The following is a 21,188-nucleotide window of genomic DNA, read 5'->3' on the forward strand; positions in this document are numbered from 1 at the left end:
ATGGGGTTGGTCAGTCCACTGGATGGGGACTGTGCTACGCGAATAATTATCAGCTTCCTGTGCTACATGACTTTGTCTAATGACACAGACTGACCGTTTCTCCAACACACACTTCTCTCCCTCCCTCCCTCTCTCTCCCTCCCCGACAACATATGATAACAAACACTCATCGACCTCCGAAACGGGCGGTCTTTTCCTATGGCACTTAAGAGACTAGCATATGCATCATGAGGTCAGGGAGTTACAATGCCTTGCATATCATTCTCTAATGCAGTCAAGGTTCCGAACAAACATCTTCACCCCTGCTCTATCCTAGGTAGTTCGGAAATCCAGTACCCGCTAGTTACTTGCATATAGTGGCACTGATTTTCAAATTTATGATGTCAATTTCCCTCCCCTCCGGCCCTCCAGCTCAAGCAAGGCAAGCCCCCTCAGCGATCAATCGGATGACTTTGAGGCTCCCTTGTTCTGGACCAGGCCTATTGGTAACATAAGCATCCCCAGGCAATGACGGGGATGCAGACTATGCTTCCCCCCGATACACTAATGTGTGTGTATCAACAGGGTACACCCTCTCTTCCCCAAGCCATTTCTGCATGTGTCTTTCTAGAACATCTCCACGGCACCAACGGTGTTCTGTCATGCGTGTAGTCTAGTAGCTTGTATTACAACCGGCAAGGATGTATATGGCGATCTTTTTCCGTTCATAAAACGCCTTTGTCTGGGTAATACGCTTCTATATCATCATTCGTCTTCTGTGCCTAACTATGTCACAGCTATTAGTTTCCTGTCTGTGACTCTGATAGACTGCTAGCTAAGGTGACCAGGCAACTTAGAATGATCGAAACACATTGCCGTATTACGCGTTTTTCTACTGTGTCAAGAGGCCTTGAAGGAAACAATTCCTCGCTTACTCTTCCAGGGTGTAAATTGCTAACATTCCGTGAACGTTCACTAAGACAGAGTTACATGCATTGGCTTGCGTTTACCGGAGCAATGTAAGGCACATAATGGCGACAATTAGGTGTCCTCTCCAGGAGCCCATAACCAATCTGCAGGATTGAGTAAAACCTCGAAATCCACACCTCCGAATAGTCCGAGGGCGCCATACAGATCGAAATCTCCTCCTAGACCCTCTACCCCTCCAGAATCCTCATCCAACTCCTCGTAAAGGTTCCAGCCCCCGACTTTCTGACCGTCACGGGTAAAAAAGATATCGACATCAACCTTCGCGTCTGCACCCACCGAAACCGAGGTGGCCATGGTGGGGAAGTGAAATGTCATCCCCAAACCAACTGTCTCTCCTACATTGAACTTGCTCGTGAACCCCTTCCCACCCCACGAGTCATTCACAAAGCGACAACCATCATCAGAGAAGACGCCGAGGCTACCCCTTTCCCATCCTGGACATCTCCAGTTGGGATATGGTTGTGCCACAAACCCAATAGAGAACCCGCTGGCCTCGGCAGACTGCCCTTGCGGACCTACGCGGAGGCCAAGCAGTCTTACTTCAAAGTAAATGGTTTTACTTGTTTTGGTAAGCAATGGAGAATCCTTGAGGGAGAAGTAGAGGGGCAAATCTGTAGTTAGAAGACAGTCGACATTCCCATCTCTTGTGGAACCTTTCCAGTACCCCTTGTTGACAACGGATAGCTTCCCACCAAACCTTGGTGACTCTGCAGGGTTCAGATCGTATTCCTGAGCAGATCTGTACAGAGCATCAGATGGCTTGCGGGGAATATTCAGGGGAAGCTTATCACAAAAGGCGTGGGCACGCTCTGCATCGTCGCAGGAGGCATTTCCTGTACTTGAGGAGAAAAACCCAGCGATCGGTGGCGGTGGAAGCGTTGCTGTATCGGGCACAGTCTCCTGCCAGTTGTGATAAAGGAGGGGCCCTTGACTTCCGGTTCCAGTAGTTGCAGAAGCAGAATATGGCGGGGGTGAGGCAATAGGCATCGTATACTCAGATTGTGCTTTTTGAGACGTGGCTTTAGAGCGGTCCGCCATTTGCAGCGTAAAAAACCAATTAGACCAAAATAGACAGGAAGAATTGCCCTTGATGATCGCGTTTGAGACTCATATATATTGATATTGTTGAATCTATATCGTATGTGGGAGTGACAGCTGTTGATATAGGATAGCAGGCTAATGTAGGGATGCTCTATTGGGGCAGGTGTCGCGCGGGTGGCTATGCTGAACCATGAGCTCACACTTTGCTGATTTCTAGTCAGAAAGCAAGATTAAGCCAAAGGAGCAGAATGGATGCACCGGAGTTAGGTGCTCACAAAGAGCAGATAGGCATTGATATCTTTTCGCTTAAGCATGGAACACAGTTACACTGTCCTTTCTAATATATGTTTATATATATAATTACTGCAAGCATATATAGTTGGACATACAAACATTTCTGCTTAGGTGGTTGTTGGACCCTTCCCGTTACTAAATTTAAATAACCCCGTGGAGCCAGCCACATTGGGACTGCGGGGAGGGATTTGTTGTGGATGAAGGGAGGCAGACGCACACTATGTTGGGATCGTTATGAAAGAAAAAGCGGTATGAGTAGGAAAAGTGAGGAGGAAATCGGTCTTGGATTTTTATGATTGATAACTAATTAGGGATTGTTGTTTCAGATGCAGCCTTTCATGTATAGTCCAGAAGAGGCATAGGCTCGACAATGCCTGCCCTACCCCCCACCGTGCCTGACTACAGCAACCAGCTGAGGTTTCACTAGACCCAGTAGTAAGCTCGTTTAATTTCTGTTTGCCTTGCGCCTAAGTGCTCTTACTTACTGCCCGCCCAGTGTCCAGTTGAATGTGCGACCGTCACCCTTCACTTCAAGTTGGTTTGGGTTATGACTGCTTGATCGATGGCCCCTTGCCGACTTACCTGTTTGCTTGGCCTGCGCAATGATCTTCTTTCAAGTTCAAGCACATGCTCATCTCTTTGATTCTTGACTTAGTACCTGGTGGAGCTGCTCAGATGCATAAAGATGTGCTCTAGAGTGCTCGAGCGGTCCTGAATCTCATCCGTCCATCTTGCTGGCTACCAATTAGTCACTGTTGTTACACAACACATACACTCACTATATACATGCGCTCGAAGCTGCAGTCATCCTTTTTCAATCGAGGACAATCCTAGTCTCCCATCAACTATTTCTCGAGTCACAGTCGGCCACTGGTGATGATAAATATTCACGGGCAATGAGCATTGGCATGAATCTCCCCGCGAGAGACACTATATTGCGGCCGAGATGGACAGCAGTGAAAAAGGACTTACTAAAAGACAGCGCAGGTCTTCTCTCTCACAGCAGCTACAACGGGTCTTCCATTTGGATAAACATGTGAATGTAAGGGTTTTTTTTTTTTTTTTTTTTTTTTTCTCTTTCTTTTTTTTCTCTTTCTTTCTTTCTTTCTTTCTTTCTTTTCTTTTCCTTTTTTTTTTCTTTTTTTTTTTTTTTTTGGTCATCGTCCTAGCGAGTTGCCAATACACCAGTTTCCTCCTACCTATCTTAACCCTCTGCCTTGTTGGGACAAGATGTGCCTCATGTTAATACCTCAAAGAAGGAAAGGGGCAGGCGATCGTCGGATGCGATAGAGGCTCGAACCATAAGGACCCCTGGGCAAGAGCGAGAGGGGACACAGCAGACAGACGAGGTTGGCCTAGGCGGCAGTACAAGTCGATCCGCATCATTCATAAGAACAAATGAAGATGTCGGTCCACGTATAGCCCAAGGTCCAACCTTTCCGGGTTTGGTTGACAATGAGCTCGTGAAGTTATCAGCACACACTATCAGCCAGGGAACATTGCAACTGTCCGACTCATCCTCCCTCATGGATATGTCTTCTGGCAAGCACGGGTCATTCAGCCCCGCTACTTCGATTAACAAGGCGACGGACAGGAATGAAAGAAGGGCTACAAGGCGCCTAGAAGCAGAAAGGTTGGAGCTTGAGAAGAGGTTTCTTAACCTCGAAAAGAGCGAGCAACGCCATGGGATAAGCCAACAGCAGAAAGAGTCCCGGCGCCTTACCAAAAAACAACCTATAAGAAGCTCAAGTAGGGCATCGAGTGTGAGTGAAGATGAGTCTCGCCCATCACGCCGATTCTCTTCTCTCTTCTCAAGTTCGAGGCGAGGTTCCCGGTCACGTTCAAATTCCCTAAGCAGAAGTGACGGAGATTATCCAACTCAACTACCAGCTGACGCCGAAAAATCACAATCTGGACTGCACTCGGGACCGCACGCAGCTCGATCTCACATTGCTGTGAAGATGCCTGATCGCTTCGGCGCCGTGATATCCAAAGAGCTCTCCATCAACAACGCGCTGGCCCCATACCAACCTGAGCCTGCGCCCATGCGGGAGCTAATGCCGGCGAACCCTACCAGTACAGAATCTAAGGCAAATGATTCTACCGGGCCTGATCCTCGCAGTATCGAAAACAATTTGTCGCACGAACAAAGCCCTGTACAAGACCACCTCGTTACCATCGACAGTAACGCGCATAGGGTAGCATCAAAAGCCCCTAGTCTTCCTGTCCCTACAGACCTGGACCGCTTGTCCTTCGCAGCAACCCTCAACCTTAAAAGTAGGGAGTCTGGCAGCGTGAGGTTATCTGGACATCGTCGGTCATTGACGGTGTCTTCCCCGGAACTGCTGAATAAACGGGAAAAGCATACTCGCGGTAGCTACAAAAGCACTCGGATAGCTCAGGTGGCAGCTGATGGTGGAAAGACTTCAAGAAGTTCACTAGGACTGTCATCGACTAACTTACAAGCCAATTCATTGAGGGCTGCACCGAACAGAACTTCCACGGACCGTTATCTTCAGAGACAGTATAAGAGCTACGTTTCATCACCCCTTACAGTGGCCTCAACTGTGGACAGCAGATCCAATCTGTCTTCAAATGCTAAGGAGACTTCAAACACAACAACTTTCCAAGCTCCTATCGAAGATAAATCAAACCCCATGGATTCTATCAAGGCTATAGATCTCAAGTATAAGCGGGCACATCCACATGTTACAAGGCGTCTATCCGGGAGATACGAGGATAAAGGCGAAGGAGACCTTGCACAGCCTCACAGTATCGTTGGGAACCCGCAGGAGCGCTCTGTTGTTGGCTACACGTGGGCTAGTCACCATCTCCAAACACCTTTGAGCAAGCGCATTCTTACAAACCAAGATGAAGCCCATGCAGTGACATGCCGAGAGCCTGGAGCCGAGAAGTCGGATTCTCGGACTCACAACACAAATGGCAGCCTAACTGATTTAGACGTCTACCAGGCGAAGCATGCAGGTCGGGACGGACACCTAGAATCTCAAGGTACTCCGCCGCGTTATAGAACTCAAGCTTGTCAAAATCTAGCCCAGAGCTTTCAGGGTGCTCCTAGGATGCAGAGACCTGAAGCCTGTCATATGCCTTATGAGAGCAAGCTTACGCAACGGAGAGGTTCTATTTCGTCAAAATCCGCATCTTCTGAAGAGCCACGATCAGAAGATTACAACACTGCAGACGAAGCCTGCTCATCTATTTCGCTTCCTCGACAGGATGGCATTGCCCCAGCCAGCTTTCCTCACACTGATGACACTGTACCAAGTACATTGGATAATAATGACAACGATGTGTCGCTCAGTGTGGGAGCTTCAACCTCCGATTTATGCAACACGCCGGAAGGGCGAATGAACGGACGCATTGAGCAATTGAGGAATGTACAGACAGTCGGCCCGTTTAAAATGCTCTTTGTCATCTGCTGTCACTGCGGCCATTGGCACGATCTGCCATCGAAAATGCATGCGAAACTCACTTCGCCGAGCACATCTTCAGTCGCCAAAGAGCATAAGCTCTCCACTGACAAGGGTGAACCACGTGCTGGCCAAGAATGTATCGATTCAAAAATACGCAAAAATAGTTTTTCAGGACAGTGTGTCGATCCATCAAGTACCAAGTCTCCTGCCTCTGCCGCAAGGTCTCAATCTCCGACTACGGTGCAGTGCTGCTGGTGTAATCATCGCATGGATAGGTCATGTTGCCAAGGATGGACAACCATAATTCGCATGTGTGAAAGGCATCACTAGCAGTGTGCCAGAGAAATTGTCGTCTGTATGGTGACCGGGAGTGATTGTGAATTCTACTGTGGAAGTGGCCATTGGGGTGGAAACATGCATTGCAGTTATGGTTGGCTTATTAGAACGCACTCCAGCTTTGCTGGGGGACATATTCTTGGATTCCGGACGAGGAAATGGTGAACTACATTTGTAAATAAAAGACTGAGAATAGAGAATGAAAAGGACAAAACTCGCCGCTGAGGACCTCGGAGATATCGACATCCATAACTAGTACAATTTGTAGTCAATGGTTGCATAGATAAAGATAGAGCAGCTTGATAAGTGGATTAGTGAATAAGCCAGGGGCGTGGCAGGTGCCGGAATGCCGATAGTAGTTCTACCACTACTACTAGTACTACCACTCACTACTAGTACTTTTTACCCCGAGCCCGCATGAACGGCGAATCGTGGGCAAGTCCTTTCTACCAAGGTACCACCCGCCGTAGTACCTAGACTCTTCGCCGCCCTCCTTCTTTTACCCCTTTACCATTCCGCGGGCCATTAGATGGCTTGTTTCTGGCGCCATGGTGCGTCAAAGGAACCTCTCAAATGCTTCGTCGACTGCTTCTCTCCCCGAAAGTAATCAGGTATGTATGGCGGCGCTATCCCATCGTGTTGATCTTTCTCCGCCATCAGTGCGCCCGCTTCCATCATAAGGCCCCTTTCAATTAGCGGCATCTAATACCATGTAGGAGCTCGAGAGCATGTATGACTATCTGGCCAAGGTCATTCTTCTAGGGCCGAGCGGGGCGGGAAAGTAAGTCCTCATACTGAAGATAATGATCCGTGACACCTCCTCAGGCTTCGTCAGTCACTGATATCTTCGTTATTGCAGGTCTTGCGTGTTACACCGATTTGTGAAGAGCGAATGTACGGTACCCTATCTCTGATTGGAACTCCATCACCCCCATCTACAAACCCATGCCAACCCTCCCGGTTTCCCACGCTCATCCCGGAGTTGGACGCGTTCGCTAATATGCCTTTCTACCTTAGGGCGAGTGCTGTCATCTCAAACAATTGGGGTTGAATTCTCCTCGAAGATCGTCAAATTAGGCACCGGGCCGCGACGAACACGGATCAAATTGCAGCTGTGGGATACCGCTGGAACGGAGAGGTTTCGATCTGTCTCCAGGTCGTATTACCGAGGAGCTGCAGGGGCCATTCTCATCTATGATATAACATCTCACGCGTCATTTGTCTCTCTTCCCACGTTCCTCATGGATGCACGTGCACTTGCTTCCCCCAATCTGAGCGTCCTACTAGCCGGTAATAAGTCAGACCTTGCCTCCGACTCCGTACCACCTTGCGATTCCCTTGATGACAATGCACGCCCACCTCCCACACCGTCTAGTACATCCAGCAAGGTGTCTTTTCCATTTGGATCAAGCGGCGGCTCCGTTCGCTCAAACTATGATACCACAACGAGAATGACGGCCACGCATGCACCTCACGGTCGTGAGGTCAGTACCGAAGAGACTTCGCACTGGGCGGCTAAGTCCAACATCCCTGTTGCAGTCGAGATCTCAGCTCTCACGGGTGAGGGCGTAGAAGAGCTCTTCAACCGGCTGGCCCGGATAATTCTCACAAAGATCGAGTTGGGCGAGATTGACCCGGACGACCCCCAAAGCGGGATTCAATACGGTGACGGGGCTCTCTATGGCCATGGCACGAGCGATGGTTCCAGCATTCGAAGTCGCATGTCGCTCGACGACGGTGCTGTCCAATTACATCACAGACATCCAAGAAAGAATACTACTAACAATTGGAAGACTGGCATGAGGGAATGGGAAGATGTATTTCGCTTGAGCGATTCGCACCACAGGAGAGGTCGCGGCTGCTGCTAGTATTCTTTGGCCCGAGTTACCACTAATCAACAGCTTTGTTATTCGCGGTTTTCCTTTCATATGTTTTCCGGTGATTACACACGACACTGGTCTTAACCTGCCACGATAAACTGAGCTCACCGCATCTTGACTTTGCTTACAGAACGGCTGGTCGGTTGGCGAAATTATGTCGTGGAAGAGCACTGCGTCATTTCGGCCGAAAGCTTACTTTTTTGACCTCTCATTATTTGTGAGGTGACTGAAGGCCAGTAGGCTTGGTTCGTGCAGCATGATACCCCCTATAGTCAAGCACTGTGACTACCATGTTCAATAAACGAGTTATTTGAGTTTGAATATGCATTCCAGAAGTTGATTGTCATCAACTGTTATTGCGGTGTGTTATCCAGCCAGCCATCCTCAAGAGCTTTGTTACGACTACTTCGGACGCACAGGCTTGTGATGGCCAAGTCATATCCAGCACAAACTGAAGCGGGGATATAGTTTCTCAAAATCACGAGAGATATGTTGAATGATCATATTTTCTGGACCGAACCAATTGCCTAAAGATGCCTCGCAGTTGACATCCTGTGATCCAAAAGACCTCAATCCTGGAAGCCATCTGATAGGGAAGTAGAAAGCGTGAGGAATAACTGACGTCCAAAGCAACTGGTTGCAGTCTGCTATGTTGCTAATGTCTGACAAATTTTATGAATCGACACCACCAATAAGCGTTTTGATGCCCTTTCCAGCTTTAACCTCTTCGAATGCTCGCTCGGCATCCTCGAACTTGACAACACCCGTGATCAGTTCCTTCACGTTCACCTTTCCACTACCTACTAAGGAGACTGCAAGCTTGTAGTCACCACTCCCATAACGGAAGCTGCCCTTGACGTTCAGTTCTTTGGTGCAAGCCGCCATTATTGGGAAGGTAATTTCGCTTCTGCCCATGCCGCCCTGGACATATGTTCCCCCAGCACGCAGAACGTGAATGCCTGTGTGAACCGAGGGCTCCGCTCCTGAAGCGTCAATGGCAACATCTGCACCCGAGCCCAGATCATTTTCGGCTATTAACCGTTGAGCATTCTCCAACGCCGCGGCTTTAGCTGGCTCAAACGTGGCCGTTGCTGCGTACTTCTTGGCAAACTCTAGCCTACCCTTCTGAATATCAACCGCGATAACCTTGGACGCACCGTAAGCCTTCGCCACAGCACAGCAGAGAAGTCCAACCGGGCCAGCACCGAAGACTACCACTGATTGACCCGGGTTTATCCCAGCCTGTTTGACGATATGGACGGCAACACTAAGGGGCTCCATAAGTGCACCCTCCTGTAGGGTGATGCTTTCAGGAAGCTTATAGCAAAAGTCTTCGGGCAGGACGTAATACTTGGCCAGGGTACCGTCGTATGGAGGTGTCGCTGCGAAAGCCATTTTCACACAGAGATTATATTTTCCCGCCTTGCATGGTTCGCAGCGGCGACATGGGATTCCTGGCTCCATCGCAACGCAGTCTCCTACCTTTAGACTGGTGACGGCAGAGCCAACCTTGCTGACAACACCGGAAGATTCGTGTCCCAGGACCATAGGATCCTTGACAACAAATTGGCCAATGGAGCCATGTTCCCAATAATGAACCTTGAGGATGAAAATATCCGACATGTCAGCTAGGCAGGCCTTCAATTCTTTTGGTGATACGCACATCACTACCACATATACCAGTGAACCTGACGTTCACCAGTACGTCGTGAGGATCTTTTATCTCTGGGATTGGCCGGTCTTCGAACTTGACGCGGTGTATTCCCTCAAGAACGAAGGAAAGATTCTGGTAGTGATTGGGGTCATTAGCGATCATTCAAATTGTGCCACTTTGAGTTCATGGTGGGTGTGATGAGCCACCATTGACCCTATATAATGAATGTTTAATGCACATACCTGAGCGCTGGTATTCTGGGTACTCATGATGGGCGAAAAGAAAGAGGCACACGGAGAAAGCCAGCTGACTCGAGAAAGCAGCTGACTCGAGATGTTGTAGGAGGTAAAGCTCTTGAGCTGGAGTATGGCTAGAAAAACGAATATCGTCACTGAACTTTCAGCTTTCGAAATTTACGCTTTCTTTCCTTATTTATCCTTTTTCCCTCGGTCTTTTCTTAGTTTTCGGATATGTCACCCTAGGGATTTTGTTGCTTCTCGATCCATCTTGGGTAGCTTGGTAGGAGGTATCGACGTAAGTACTAAGGTATGGGGTAGAGAGGGCGGGGTGGGAAGTCCTTCATTGGTCCAGAATTAACCGGCGCAGCGCCAAATTTACCCGGAGAAGGCAGCTGACCGGCTATATTGATTAGTAAGTATTTCAGGTGGTATAGTTAGTTAATACTAAAAAGTAGTTAGTTAACCTAGCCAAATATACTCTTCAATGCTCGGGTGTAGAATAATTAGCAAACTAATTTCTACCACGGGCTGGTCAATGGACTGGTTTACTCGGTCCACAATCATCCAATGACTGAGGGAAATGCGCATACTCAGTACACTCCGATAATCATGGTTGGCACAATCTAACGGACTGACGTGTAGTAGATTGACTTACAACTAGTACGAAGTAGTACCGGGCATTCAAATGAAGGACTGCGTGTAGGTAGTCCTATTGGTATGTAATGAAGCGAGTATGGCCTATTCCGACTATATTGCAACTCAATACATTATTCGGGTAGCTTAATAAAAGGGTACATTGCATACGGGGTAGTAGAGAGTGCCTTGGCTGGTAAACTATCTGATTAGGAACTACTTTTTTAGCATTTTGTAGATGAGCTACCGCAGCGCAGCCTTACCGCATTAAGCTTAGTCCAACTTAGCTAGCAATCATTCCATCCACCCATCTGTTCTACCATCCATCCATCAATCCGGATACTCATGTTCCTCCGTCTCCCAGTACCGCCGGCCAGCCTCTCCCTCAGTTCTCATAGTTTGCGCCTGGCTTGATCGCGGATCCATCTGTTTACCACGCGATGGTTTCACCTTAGAAAATTACTGTCTTAACAAGGGTCCCTGTTCCATGTTGTCTGTCGCCGGTTACCCCCCATCATGATTAGAGCCGATTCTTACCTTCGTTCGCGGGGCGCCATGCGCGTTCTTCTCCCAAGGGCCGGGTGCTACTTCAGCCATCCGTTACGCTTAGGATCTCAGAGGAGAAGCTTGCAATGGTCCGTTCCCCATCGCGCCGATGAGAAACCTCAGTCCTTCAAGCATCAATTATACGAAAGTACACAGCAACGCCTCAAACGTGAGCGTGCTGAACAGGAACGATATTCACAGTTCCAGTCCCAATCCCAGGGCAGTCGCAACGCGGCGTTGATGTTCGGTATGTCTAATGCCCGAGGCCCGCTCCATAAACATCTCTGGAGCTCTCCAGACCTTGATTGCTGATGTTATTGTGCTAGCATTGGCCTTCTTCTGCACTGGGGCTTACTATCTGGGCTCTTTGAAACCTGCTGAGCTTCCCACTTCGTCAACAAGCCCCGTTTATGATATACAGTCACCGCGACATAACGTTTCTCCCTCAAATTTACAGGCTGCTTGGGCGGACTTCGTTGAGATTTTAGGGAAAGACAATGTTTCCACACAAAACGCCGACTTGGATATGCATGCGGGTTCCGACTGGTCTTCCTACGCCCTGAAAGAGGGAGAAAGACCGTTCCTCATCCTCTACCCGTCTACTACGGAGGAGGTATCTCGGATCATGAAGGTTTGCCATCAGCGGTTAATTCCAGTAACCCCCTACTCAGGCGGTACCAGCTTGGAGGGCCATTTTGCGCCCACGCGGGGTGGTGTATGCATTGATTTCCGTCGTATGGATCGTATTCTGGGTCTCCATAAGCAGGATCTAGACGTCGTGGTCCAGCCTGCCGTTGGCTGGGAGGAGCTGAATGAACATATCGCTCAGGATGGTCTTTTCTTTCCCCCGGATCCGGGCCCTGGTGCTATGATCGGTGGCATGATTGGCACGGGCTGTTCGGGAACCAATGCCTACAGGTATGGCACTATGCGTGATTGGGTGCTTTCTTTGACGGTAGTGCTTGCCGACGGGACCATCATTAAAACCAGGCAACGTCCACGGAAGTCGAGCGCTGGTTACGATCTTACAAGACTCTTTATTGGGAGTGAAGGCACCCTCGGTCTGGTGACCGAGGCTACGTTGAAGCTGACGGTCAAACCTAAAAGCCAAAATGTCGCAGTCGCGAGTTTCTCGACAATACAGAATGCAGCAGAGTGCGTGACTCGCGTGGTGGAAGAAGGCATCCCAGTAGCTGGGGTCGAGATCTTGGATGACGTGCAGATGAAGTGCATCAACGAAAGTCAGTCCACCAGCCGACACTGGAAGGAAGCGCCTACTATATTTTTCAAGTTTGCGGGTACGCCTGTTGGCGTCAAGGAGCAAATAAACATGGTGCAGAAGATTGTTTCTTCTACTGCGGGTCGGTCCTTCGAGTTTGCCCGAGGTGAGAGCGAAATGCAAGAACTCTGGAGCGCCCGGAAACAGGCACTTTGGAGCGTTATGTCTATGAGGCGAGGTCCTGAAGACCACGTTTGGACGACTGATGTAGCTGTCCCTATAAGCAAATTACCCGAAATCATCGAGGCCACCAAACAAGACATGACTGAAAGTGGGTTGTTGGCGGGAATGTGCGGTCATGTCGGAGATGGCAATTTTCATGGTATGGATACCTGCCTTTCAATACCCCCATGCCAATTGGAATGAGCTCTAACGCGCGGCAGCGATAATCCTCTTCAATAAAGACGAGAAAGCAACAGCCGAGGCTGTGGTTCATCGGATGGTAAAGCGGGCTGTTGAACTAGAAGGTACAGTTACTGGCGAGCACGGAGTTGGTCTCGTCAAGCGGGATTACCTGCAACATGAACTAGGGGAGTCTACAGTGGATGCTATGCGCCGGGTGAGTAGCCATACATCCATGTTCCGCCATAACACATGAAACTCGTACTAATGCAGGCGTTCTACGCCCCGTAGCTCAAATTAGCTTACGACCCCCTTTGCTTGCTCAACTGCGATAAAGTTGTGCGGGTTGAGCCACCGGCGCCAGGTGAAGTTAAGGAATGGTAAGCACCCAAGTCAATCTCTTGATAAGCCAATATCTACTTGGTTTCAGATAGATACGCATATAGCATGGTAGTGGACAGATAAACATCCCATCTTGGCCTCAGTACTATCGTCTATTGTCTTCTGCCACCTTCGCTAAGAAGAGAGAGCGCGCGTGCGAAAGAGAAAGAGAGGAATTGAGGGACGGTTGCTTTCTGGCCTAAATATACTCATATGGATATCGGTCCTCCATGTAGCCTGCTTTTGTACCTTTGCGATGGTCAGTATAGGTACTCGCTTGTCACGTTGCTTTATTGTTGCCCCCTTGTTGCAACGCGACCCGTTCATAGGTTACTTATAGGAAGTATCTTTCCCTTGAGTGTCAGGTTAGTGCAACCAACTAGTAGATACTGCCTCGTCTCCAGACGTACAAGACAGTACTAGTACTTCGAAGCCCTATGCTGAAGGAAAGGGAAAGTGCAAGTGTAGATCGTTGGTCTGTCCCGGTCGGGAACCTGACGAGTCGGTCTAGACGTAATCAGCACTACATAGTCAGTATACCTACATGATCAGGTAACTAACTACTAGTTAGTTTGACTCTCATCTCTATACATCGTGTTCCCTTCTAGACAGTTAACCTAACTGCTCTGAGCTCATCTCATCACTATCATCACTAATAACCTAGCTAACTTGATCATTATGATCATCTCATGATTAGCTAACTATCCGAGGTCGTGCAAAAATTCAAATGTCAGCCCGTCGTTCGGAAGAGCCGGCTAGTCGAGTTGTAGAAACGCCTCCGCAATCCGCATGCGTCGCGCCGACTTCACCGCCGCCTTCCCAGATTTAGAATTCCCTCCACTATTTACCTCACTACTACCACTACTACTGCGAACTACCACCATCACGTCTCCTAGCCTCTTCCTTCCTCCTCCCTCGCCCATCTCTCTCTCTCTCTCTCTCTCTCTCTCTCTCTCTCTCTCTCTCTCTCTCCCCGCTTCCCTCCCCCCTCAATATCTCCTACTTTTCTTCATCTTACACTTCAACCATACAACCCCTCCAACCCCCGGGTACTTGTTGCAGTTCCTTTATCTCCTCTTACTCCCTTGCCTTTTCCGACGGAGATGCCTGATATCGACACCGATCACCATTGCTTTGCCTCTTAAAGACTTGCTTCGCCGGCTCATCTATTATCGTACTGGTCTCGTCTTACCCTCGCGCTCTCTTGGAGTTTTGAAGGGTTCGAGTGTCTGTTGTTGACTTTCATATTGTACTTACCGTATTTCATCGCTGCCATTTCACCCTGTCATCAGGATTATCCATCTTTCTATTTCGTACTACCTTTCTCTGGTACCAAGTGTCTTGGTGTGTCTGTTTTTTTGTTACATTTCAGCCGACAATGCATTGCGTAAGGAACCACTGAACTCTTTTTCTCTTTTTCGCTTCTGTTAGTGGCTTGGAAATCGAGACAACCGGCTGTCTCAGTGAGTTAACTTGCGACTGGCTCATACGGCACTTCCGAAGACGACTTCTACGAACTTCAGTTGCATCCTTCGCTCCACGTTTTAGGACCAAGCGACCGGTCCGTTTGGCCGCAGTTATTCTCGTTCAGTGAGCCTGAAAACAGTCCAGTTTACAGGATCGGATAGGGTCGCATCGCAATGAAGATAAAGTCCTGCCTCACTGATCTTCCTATTTCAGCGATTCTGAGAGTTGCACGCCTTCACTGATTGCACCTGGAAGATCAAGTTCACCATAAGGGAAGGGTGTTTCTCTTGATCTTGTCGAGCAAACTCGCCGTGTTTACATCACGAGCCGTCTGGAAGAGTCGTATCGATTATATATCCATAACTACTACATTGGGTGCTTAGGCTGGCTTTATATCATTGTCATTGTGAAAGTACGACTCAGCGAGGATTAAAATGCCGCGAATGCCCTTACTCAGGAAAGCATCATATGGTGGCTCATCGCCGACCACAGTCGACCTTTCGCGGTCATCATTCGAACAGGAAGGCTTAGGCATTTATGCGAAATACGACAAGGCAGCAGTTGGGACTGAAACAATTAGCCATCCTCCCTCGGGGAAAAGCCCCTCGGCTTTTTATCGTCAATCTACAAGTGCAATGTCCCAAGCGTCCACAGCCAGCAGTTCGGCCATGAATAAACCAGGCTCACAATATGTTCATCCCATGCGTCTCGCTCCACGTGCTTATACGCCACCATTAAATCAATCGTGCCAAGCATCCATACTTGAGAGCGATGATTCTCCCAAGGATCCATTTGCGGGGAGCAATTCCCCGACACAGTCAGGATTAGAGTCCTTCAAGCCGGGCACAACCAATCTAAGCAAGACACCCCGACTATCGCTACAGACTCATGATAGCTCTTCCACGAGGTCGCCTGGGGTTTCTCAGACGAATATAACCGGCCGTTCATCTTTCGGATACTCACGAGACAACGGAAGCACCTTGGATACAACGTCACCGGTATCTAGGTCATCTTTGGATTTTGTTTTCCGATCTAAGACGCGTACGAGCATGGACCCTATAGCTCGGGCGGCTACGGTACAAGCAGCACGTCAGGCTTTCGAAGAGAAGGAGGCAGCTAAAACATGGAGGTTTGAGGCTCAACAGATGAAGGCAGAAGAAAAGCAAACAAAGCAAAGGGGGAAACAGCATCTGCAGACCAGGCTCACTGGTGATGACGTAGATCTGGAGGACGGACAAAAGGAGGTATCTGACAAGCCGCAACCTTCAACTTCGCAGTCAGAATCATGCCCAGATACCTGGAGATCACAACCTAAAAATACATGGGTGCTCTTTTTAACGTGGTTACGAACTAGGATCTTCAAATTGCGAAGAAGGATTCGAAGATTAGCGTGAAGTTGATCTAGGTATGTGATATGATCTTGTTTATGATTACATATACAAAGCACTGGGGCATATGTGCCAGTGGTGTACAGGGCTACTCCTACTCCCTACTAGTAAGAATTCTAGGTATCTCAAGATAACGCATGCTGCCGGGATACTCTGATAATCTCATTCCATTCGCCTCACACCCTCCCCCCGCTATACTTATATATATATAAAAATGTGATTGGAAATGGAAATGAAATTAAATATGACACAACATATAGAATATCCATACAAACGATAGAACAGAATGCAACGGAGGGAAATGGGGGAGATAATGAACTGTTGCGAAGACCCAGCAGAACCCCAGCGAAGTTTGTCCAGCGTAAGTGAAAGTAAGCACCGAACAACATACTGAAGTATGCCATCATAACTCCTCTTAAGAGCTGAGCAAGGACGTGAAATTACAGTTTTGAATATGTAGAGCAACGTAAAGATGTAAAATCATAGTCTGTCTCAAGATTTATTTCCTGATTAACTGAAACTAACTAGAAAGAGCATCTACCACATTGCGGAAGATCATGTTGGCGGGGGGCATAACGAAGGGCGGCGCATCACCGAAGACGTTAGCCAGTTCTTTCTGCTGAATTTGATTGTCCGAGCCAGTACTAATGTGCTGTGGATCTTGAGACTTCCCACGACCATGCTGGCCGAACAGATTTCCAAGTCCCGAGTTAAGGTGAGAACCAAGGTCACGCGAATGACCATTGCTCTGGAAGCTCTGATCGAGACGGCCAATCCGCTGGACGTTGGCCGCAACATCAACAACAACATAATCGCTCGAGTGCATAGCCGATAGTAAGGCAACTGGATGATGCCCAAGGGTAGTTTCCGACAGCAACGCTAATGTGGGAACATCGTATACCTGTATAGAGGATCGGATCATACGGCTCTTCTTTGAATGCTGATGATTCTGTGGGCACTGTACTGACACAGCGAAGGTATTAGTCTCAGAGCTTGCAGCCAGCAAACGAGGCTGCTTGGACGAAACGCTTCCGGACCCAGGCAATTTGACTGCCCTGACAATATCATCAACTGTATCCCATACGGAGACTGCCTCTTGGGATGCTATAACAAGATTGCACCCGACAAACGCAGCCGCGCAGGGCATGCCCTTATATAAACCGACTCTGCTGTAACGGACGCTGCAATTTTGCGCATCGATTAATATAGCAAGTCCGGAGTTGAGGCATGCATTGGACCCCAGGCAGACGGCAAGAACAGACCCATCCTGAGAAAATTCTATGGAAGCTGCACCTAGTGAGTGTGCCATGCCGACATCGATGTAAGTTTTCAAATCAATGGCTCTCCGACATTTCCAGGTTTCCATGGGCTCTTCTGGGTTGTCAGATTTTAAGCCACTGCGCTGCCTAGTACTCGGGCACCAAAAACGCAAGACTGCATCTGAACCGATGGTCGCAAACTCCGCGCTGTATGCCCGTACTGCAACATCCAAAACACGCACGGAACCTTTGTCACAGAAATGGGGTCCGTCAATTCGGGTAACCAACTCCCACAGGCTGGAAGTATTGTTCCATCTCCAAAACTTCAGGAAAGTTTCCTGGAAGCCATCCGAAGGATGATTAATTCCTGAATCCCCATGATACAGCGCTTGCATGTCTCGTATGTAGGGGCTCCAACTGTCGACGGTGGCCATCCATTTACCATCGTTGGAAACACTGATGTGGGTAACGTCCGGAGTAACTATGTGAGAGCCATCAGGGCCAATCTTCAACGTAGTCGCGTTGGTGCGTGCAAGAGCTTGACGGGAAATATGGCTGTTGGTACGGATATCGTAGGTTTGAAGCATGGAGGCATTGACCAGGGGGTGACTTTCCTGAGTCATCTGACGAGAGGCGGGGACAGCTATAATAAGGTGATCGAGGTTCTGTGGATGCATTGCAGCAGGAACACACTCGAACAGGGGCTGGTCTTCAGGTGAAATCTTGCCATGAGCCTTTGCAGTTTTGGGACACAGCTGCAACCCTGTTATGGTAGAGAAAGGTTGTAATTCTCTCGCTGACAGGACAATAATCGAGTTGTCCGCTAATTTGACGGCATATAGATTCCCGCTTGTAGATATAACTATGTTGCCGATCGGAGACGAAAGATGAGGCAAAAATTGTTTTCTACCGGTGTCCAGCTGCCAGAGCACCATGACCGATTCATGGCCACCTGTTATGATGTAGTTTCCTTTCGTTGAACAGGTTCATCAGTGAAATTGTCTCTATCTTAATGTTCTTGTTGGGAGACCTACCATCCTTAGACCAACGCACGCTGTTCACAGAACTCCTATGCCAATGAAGGCGCCGAGGAGTGAGGTTTCTTTCATGTTGACGGCCTCCCTCATCCTTGACAAAACGCAGGATGTCATAGTATATGAGAATAGAACCATTTCGTTCACCTAAGACTAGATCGACCTTTTCCGCATGATCCCGATCTTTTGACCCCTGCGCTCCAGGGCGATTCGACGCTGTGTATTGCCGAACATCAATGCACATGACGCTGACAGGCAAGTTGACCTCTTTCCAAATATAACGAACAGAATCGGAAGGCTGAACAAGCCCTGTCCAGCCGAAAAACACATGCCGGTCGCTGTATGCTACAATAAATTGGCCTTGGCATGCAACCTTGAGGTTAGTGATCTGAACATGTGTTTCGAGTATAATCATGTACTGTGAGGCGTCATTAGGGGAGGCATTGAGCGCGATCACACGTTTTCCATCCTTGCGTTCCAAAATGAAAAGCAATAGATCGTTCCCAGAATCACTAAGGCACACGTCGACAGAAATCGTCTTGTGACCTACTTCCCAAGACGAGCATTGTTCGCCAGAGAGCCACTCCCACTTGGTCACAGAACCGCTCAACGTAAACACATAGAGGAAGTTTGGGTTTGCCGGAGAGAGTTTATATCCAGTTATGCTATCTCCAGCTGTTGATGGAAGTGTTCGAAGAAGGCGCGAAGTCGCAAGAGAATAGACATGGACTGCAGTCTCGAGACCAAGGAGGAGATACCTAACATGGAGAGGAGCTTAGAAGACTTTTCAGTTGCATGGTAGGCATTCAACTTACTCGTCATCACTCGTAAAAATTGGATCTAGGTTGCTGTACTGACCAGCTACCATGCTGGTAGACGACCAAGTTTCATATTGCGGTTCGCTTTTCTGTACAGTAGACACAGAGCGGGCTAATGTACACTGCTCTTCGACCCCATGCTTTTCCTTTGAGTTGCTTGTGGCTGGCGTGTGCGCCTTATTGATATCGTTCTTGCTTTGTGATGTGCGACGTCGCTTGACTCGTGTATCGTCAATCTGCATTGTCTTTCCTAAAGCCGCATCGCCAACTCGGGATCTCTTTGACGGTCGTTTTGGGTCTTGAGTATTGCGCATTGGTAAGTTGATATGGAGGGAAAGGCAGAAATCTATAAAAAATCTGATTAATTGTGATAAAGGCTTAGAGACTCCAAGGCTCCAATGTTAATCGTCCATACACTGGCGTAGTAGGGTCGATAGTGTTGATGACGGCCTGGCCTACAAAATTCCAGTCCCGTTGTCTACTTTTTTTTTTTTTTTTTATCATCCTGTCAGGTGCGGTCATTCCCTTTGTAGAATAGCGGTAATTTAACAATAAGAAACAGTAATATATGCGGTATTTTTGGTTCTAGAAAAGCAACAAGTGGGGCTGCGGTCTAGTGTTTGTTCAATCGGAGCACGTCTCGGGCAATTCGATGGCAGACAAAAACTGCACTCATTGTCTTTGGCGAGTACCAGCAATAAGGGACCAAGACAGAAACATCAATTCCTACCTTTCTCCGGCTGTCAAGATTCCAAACGCTTTCTGATAAATCTGACTCCTCTATACTTAATTTACCAACAGGAAACGTTTTTTACGGAAGAAACAATCAGACCAAATGATCATCCCCGTCCGCTGTTTTTCTTGCGGCAAGGTACGTGGCACTTGATACCCTATTGCGCTTCTCGAATCTCATGCAACGTAAATTCCAGGTTGTCGGAGATCTCTGGGAGCGTTATCTCCAACTTCTTGATGAGGGTATACCCGATGGGTAGGTATTGGTAATCGAATTTCTAACTACGGCGACAAACTAACTGGAGCTTGAAAGTGACGCCATGGATCAGCTTGGATGCAAGCGGTACTGTTGCCGCAGAATGATTATGACTCATGTCGATTTGATAGAGAAACTCCTACGGTAAGTGAACCCCTGGCTGGAAGTACATGCACGTGGGAACTCATATTTTCAATAGGTATAATCCTACTGAAAGAGACCGGGCGAAGAACCAAATATGAACACGAGCTTTACTCGCACATCCATAAGTGGGGGAATATCTCTGTTGCTTCCTCATATGGTGCAATCAATACATTCACGACCTTGTACAGAACCAGAATCCACTGCCAGAGATCGTTGGCCTGAATGGGTTGTTTGCTTGCATGGCATTGCTAGAGGATGGACGGTCTATATGTTTCATCTTTCTTCTCTCTTTTGCCACCTCACGCTTTGCTTGGTTTCTTCCTGGACTTTATGAAGAGGTCAGCGTTTGATTTGGAGTCATATAACGTCTTGCCAGCTCTATCACGGTGTGACACATGTTAACCGAAGTCTTTGAGCACGCTGATTGCACTCATACTTATGGCTATTTCTCTGTCTGCGGGTGAAGAATAGCTACATATCCCTGCGCTCGGCGGCTTGGGCCAAATTTGGTCTCATGGGTCAAATATGATCGAGTACGGAGTAGCGATCATGTATATCAGAGCAGCTAAACTTTCATTATCGACTTCACGGTTTAATCGAACGATATCTATGAACCGCGGGGGCCAGTATGGCAATACTTTAAGCCTAGTGATTATATACATTGTTCAAGTACCACTGGCAGGTTACACTGGCTGGGCTGTAGGTAAAGCTCATCTCAAAATGGCATCTGGCCTGGTCTGAAACAGTACTACTAGTGCCTATCGACCGCAAATACTCGTGATTAGCGGGAGGACGAATGAGATCAATCGCTGCGTGAACTACCGGCCAAAGCTCTTAATATATCAGGTGCTCCGGGCTGATAAGCCATGTAAGTGCGCACGGCGGGATCTTTAGAGATAAGAGGTGGAGCCGTATAGCTACTGCGTGATAGTCTTAAGTCAAACCTAATCAAACAGGTGTGCCTTCTTGCGCCGTGCTTCGCTCACTGTCCGTCTCTGATTTGTCGAGTGTCAGTAGTACTGCAGTCCCGATACTTCTCCTGCCAATCGCATAACGAAAAGC

General features: G+C 48.3%; 7 protein-coding genes across 7 annotated transcripts; 4 read left to right on the forward strand and 3 right to left on the reverse strand.

Annotated features, from left to right (window-relative positions):
• Nucleotides 1-1,020: 1,020 nt before the first annotated feature.
• Nucleotides 1,021-2,007, reverse strand: AtWU_03749 (SSH4 family protein; the record flags this gene model as incomplete). The annotated part of the gene is made up of 1 exon (XM_035498861.1): nucleotides 1,021-2,007. One exon carries the CDS (start codon nucleotides 2,005-2,007, stop codon nucleotides 1,021-1,023), a length of 987 nt encoding a protein of 328 aa, XP_035354754.1.
• A 2,258-nt stretch (nucleotides 2,008-4,265) lies between these two features.
• AtWU_03750 (uncharacterized protein) lies at nucleotides 4,266-5,998 on the forward strand (the record flags this gene model as incomplete). Its single annotated transcript, XM_035498862.1, has 2 exons — nucleotides 4,266-5,850; nucleotides 5,916-5,998. The coding sequence occupies 2 exons, from the start codon at nucleotides 4,266-4,268 to the stop codon at nucleotides 5,996-5,998; spliced, it is 1,668 nt and encodes a 555-aa protein (XP_035354755.1).
• A 624-nt stretch (nucleotides 5,999-6,622) lies between these two features.
• On the forward strand, nucleotides 6,623-7,942 carry AtWU_03751 (putative Ras family GTPase (Rab4b); the record flags this gene model as incomplete). Its single annotated transcript, XM_035498863.1, has 4 exons — nucleotides 6,623-6,685; nucleotides 6,791-6,855; nucleotides 6,934-6,968; nucleotides 7,092-7,942. The coding sequence occupies 4 exons, from the start codon at nucleotides 6,623-6,625 to the stop codon at nucleotides 7,940-7,942; spliced, it is 1,014 nt and encodes a 337-aa protein (XP_035354756.1).
• Nucleotides 7,943-8,626: 684 nt separating this feature from the next.
• Nucleotides 8,627-9,877, reverse strand: AtWU_03752 (NAD(P)-dependent alcohol dehydrogenase; the record flags this gene model as incomplete). Its single annotated transcript, XM_035498864.1, has 3 exons — nucleotides 8,627-9,553; nucleotides 9,618-9,740; nucleotides 9,851-9,877. The coding sequence occupies 3 exons, from the start codon at nucleotides 9,875-9,877 to the stop codon at nucleotides 8,627-8,629; spliced, it is 1,077 nt and encodes a 358-aa protein (XP_035354757.1).
• A 1,119-nt stretch (nucleotides 9,878-10,996) lies between these two features.
• On the forward strand, nucleotides 10,997-13,031 carry AtWU_03753 (FAD-binding oxidoreductase; the record flags this gene model as incomplete). Its single annotated transcript, XM_035498865.1, has 4 exons — nucleotides 10,997-11,273; nucleotides 11,353-12,627; nucleotides 12,689-12,864; nucleotides 12,939-13,031. 4 exons carry the CDS (start codon nucleotides 10,997-10,999, stop codon nucleotides 13,029-13,031), a joined length of 1,821 nt encoding a protein of 606 aa, XP_035354758.1.
• A 3,372-nt stretch (nucleotides 13,032-16,403) lies between these two features.
• Nucleotides 16,404-19,308, reverse strand: AtWU_03754 (WD repeat protein; the record flags this gene model as incomplete). Its single annotated transcript, XM_035498866.1, has 3 exons — nucleotides 16,404-18,112; nucleotides 18,177-18,934; nucleotides 18,992-19,308. 3 exons carry the CDS (start codon nucleotides 19,306-19,308, stop codon nucleotides 16,404-16,406), a joined length of 2,784 nt encoding a protein of 927 aa, XP_035354759.1.
• Nucleotides 19,309-19,829: 521 nt separating this feature from the next.
• Nucleotides 19,830-20,224, forward strand: AtWU_03755 (DNA-directed RNA polymerase core subunit RPB10; the record flags this gene model as incomplete). Its single annotated transcript, XM_035498867.1, has 4 exons — nucleotides 19,830-19,865; nucleotides 19,924-19,982; nucleotides 20,040-20,126; nucleotides 20,182-20,224. 4 exons carry the CDS (start codon nucleotides 19,830-19,832, stop codon nucleotides 20,222-20,224), a joined length of 225 nt encoding a protein of 74 aa, XP_035354760.1.
• Nucleotides 20,225-21,188: the final 964 nt, after the last annotated feature.

The sequence above is a fragment of the Aspergillus tubingensis genome, assembly GCF_013340325.1.
Source record: "Aspergillus tubingensis WU-2223L DNA, scaffold_5, whole genome shotgun sequence".
Lineage (NCBI taxonomy): Eukaryota > Fungi > Ascomycota > Eurotiomycetes > Eurotiales > Aspergillaceae > Aspergillus > Aspergillus tubingensis.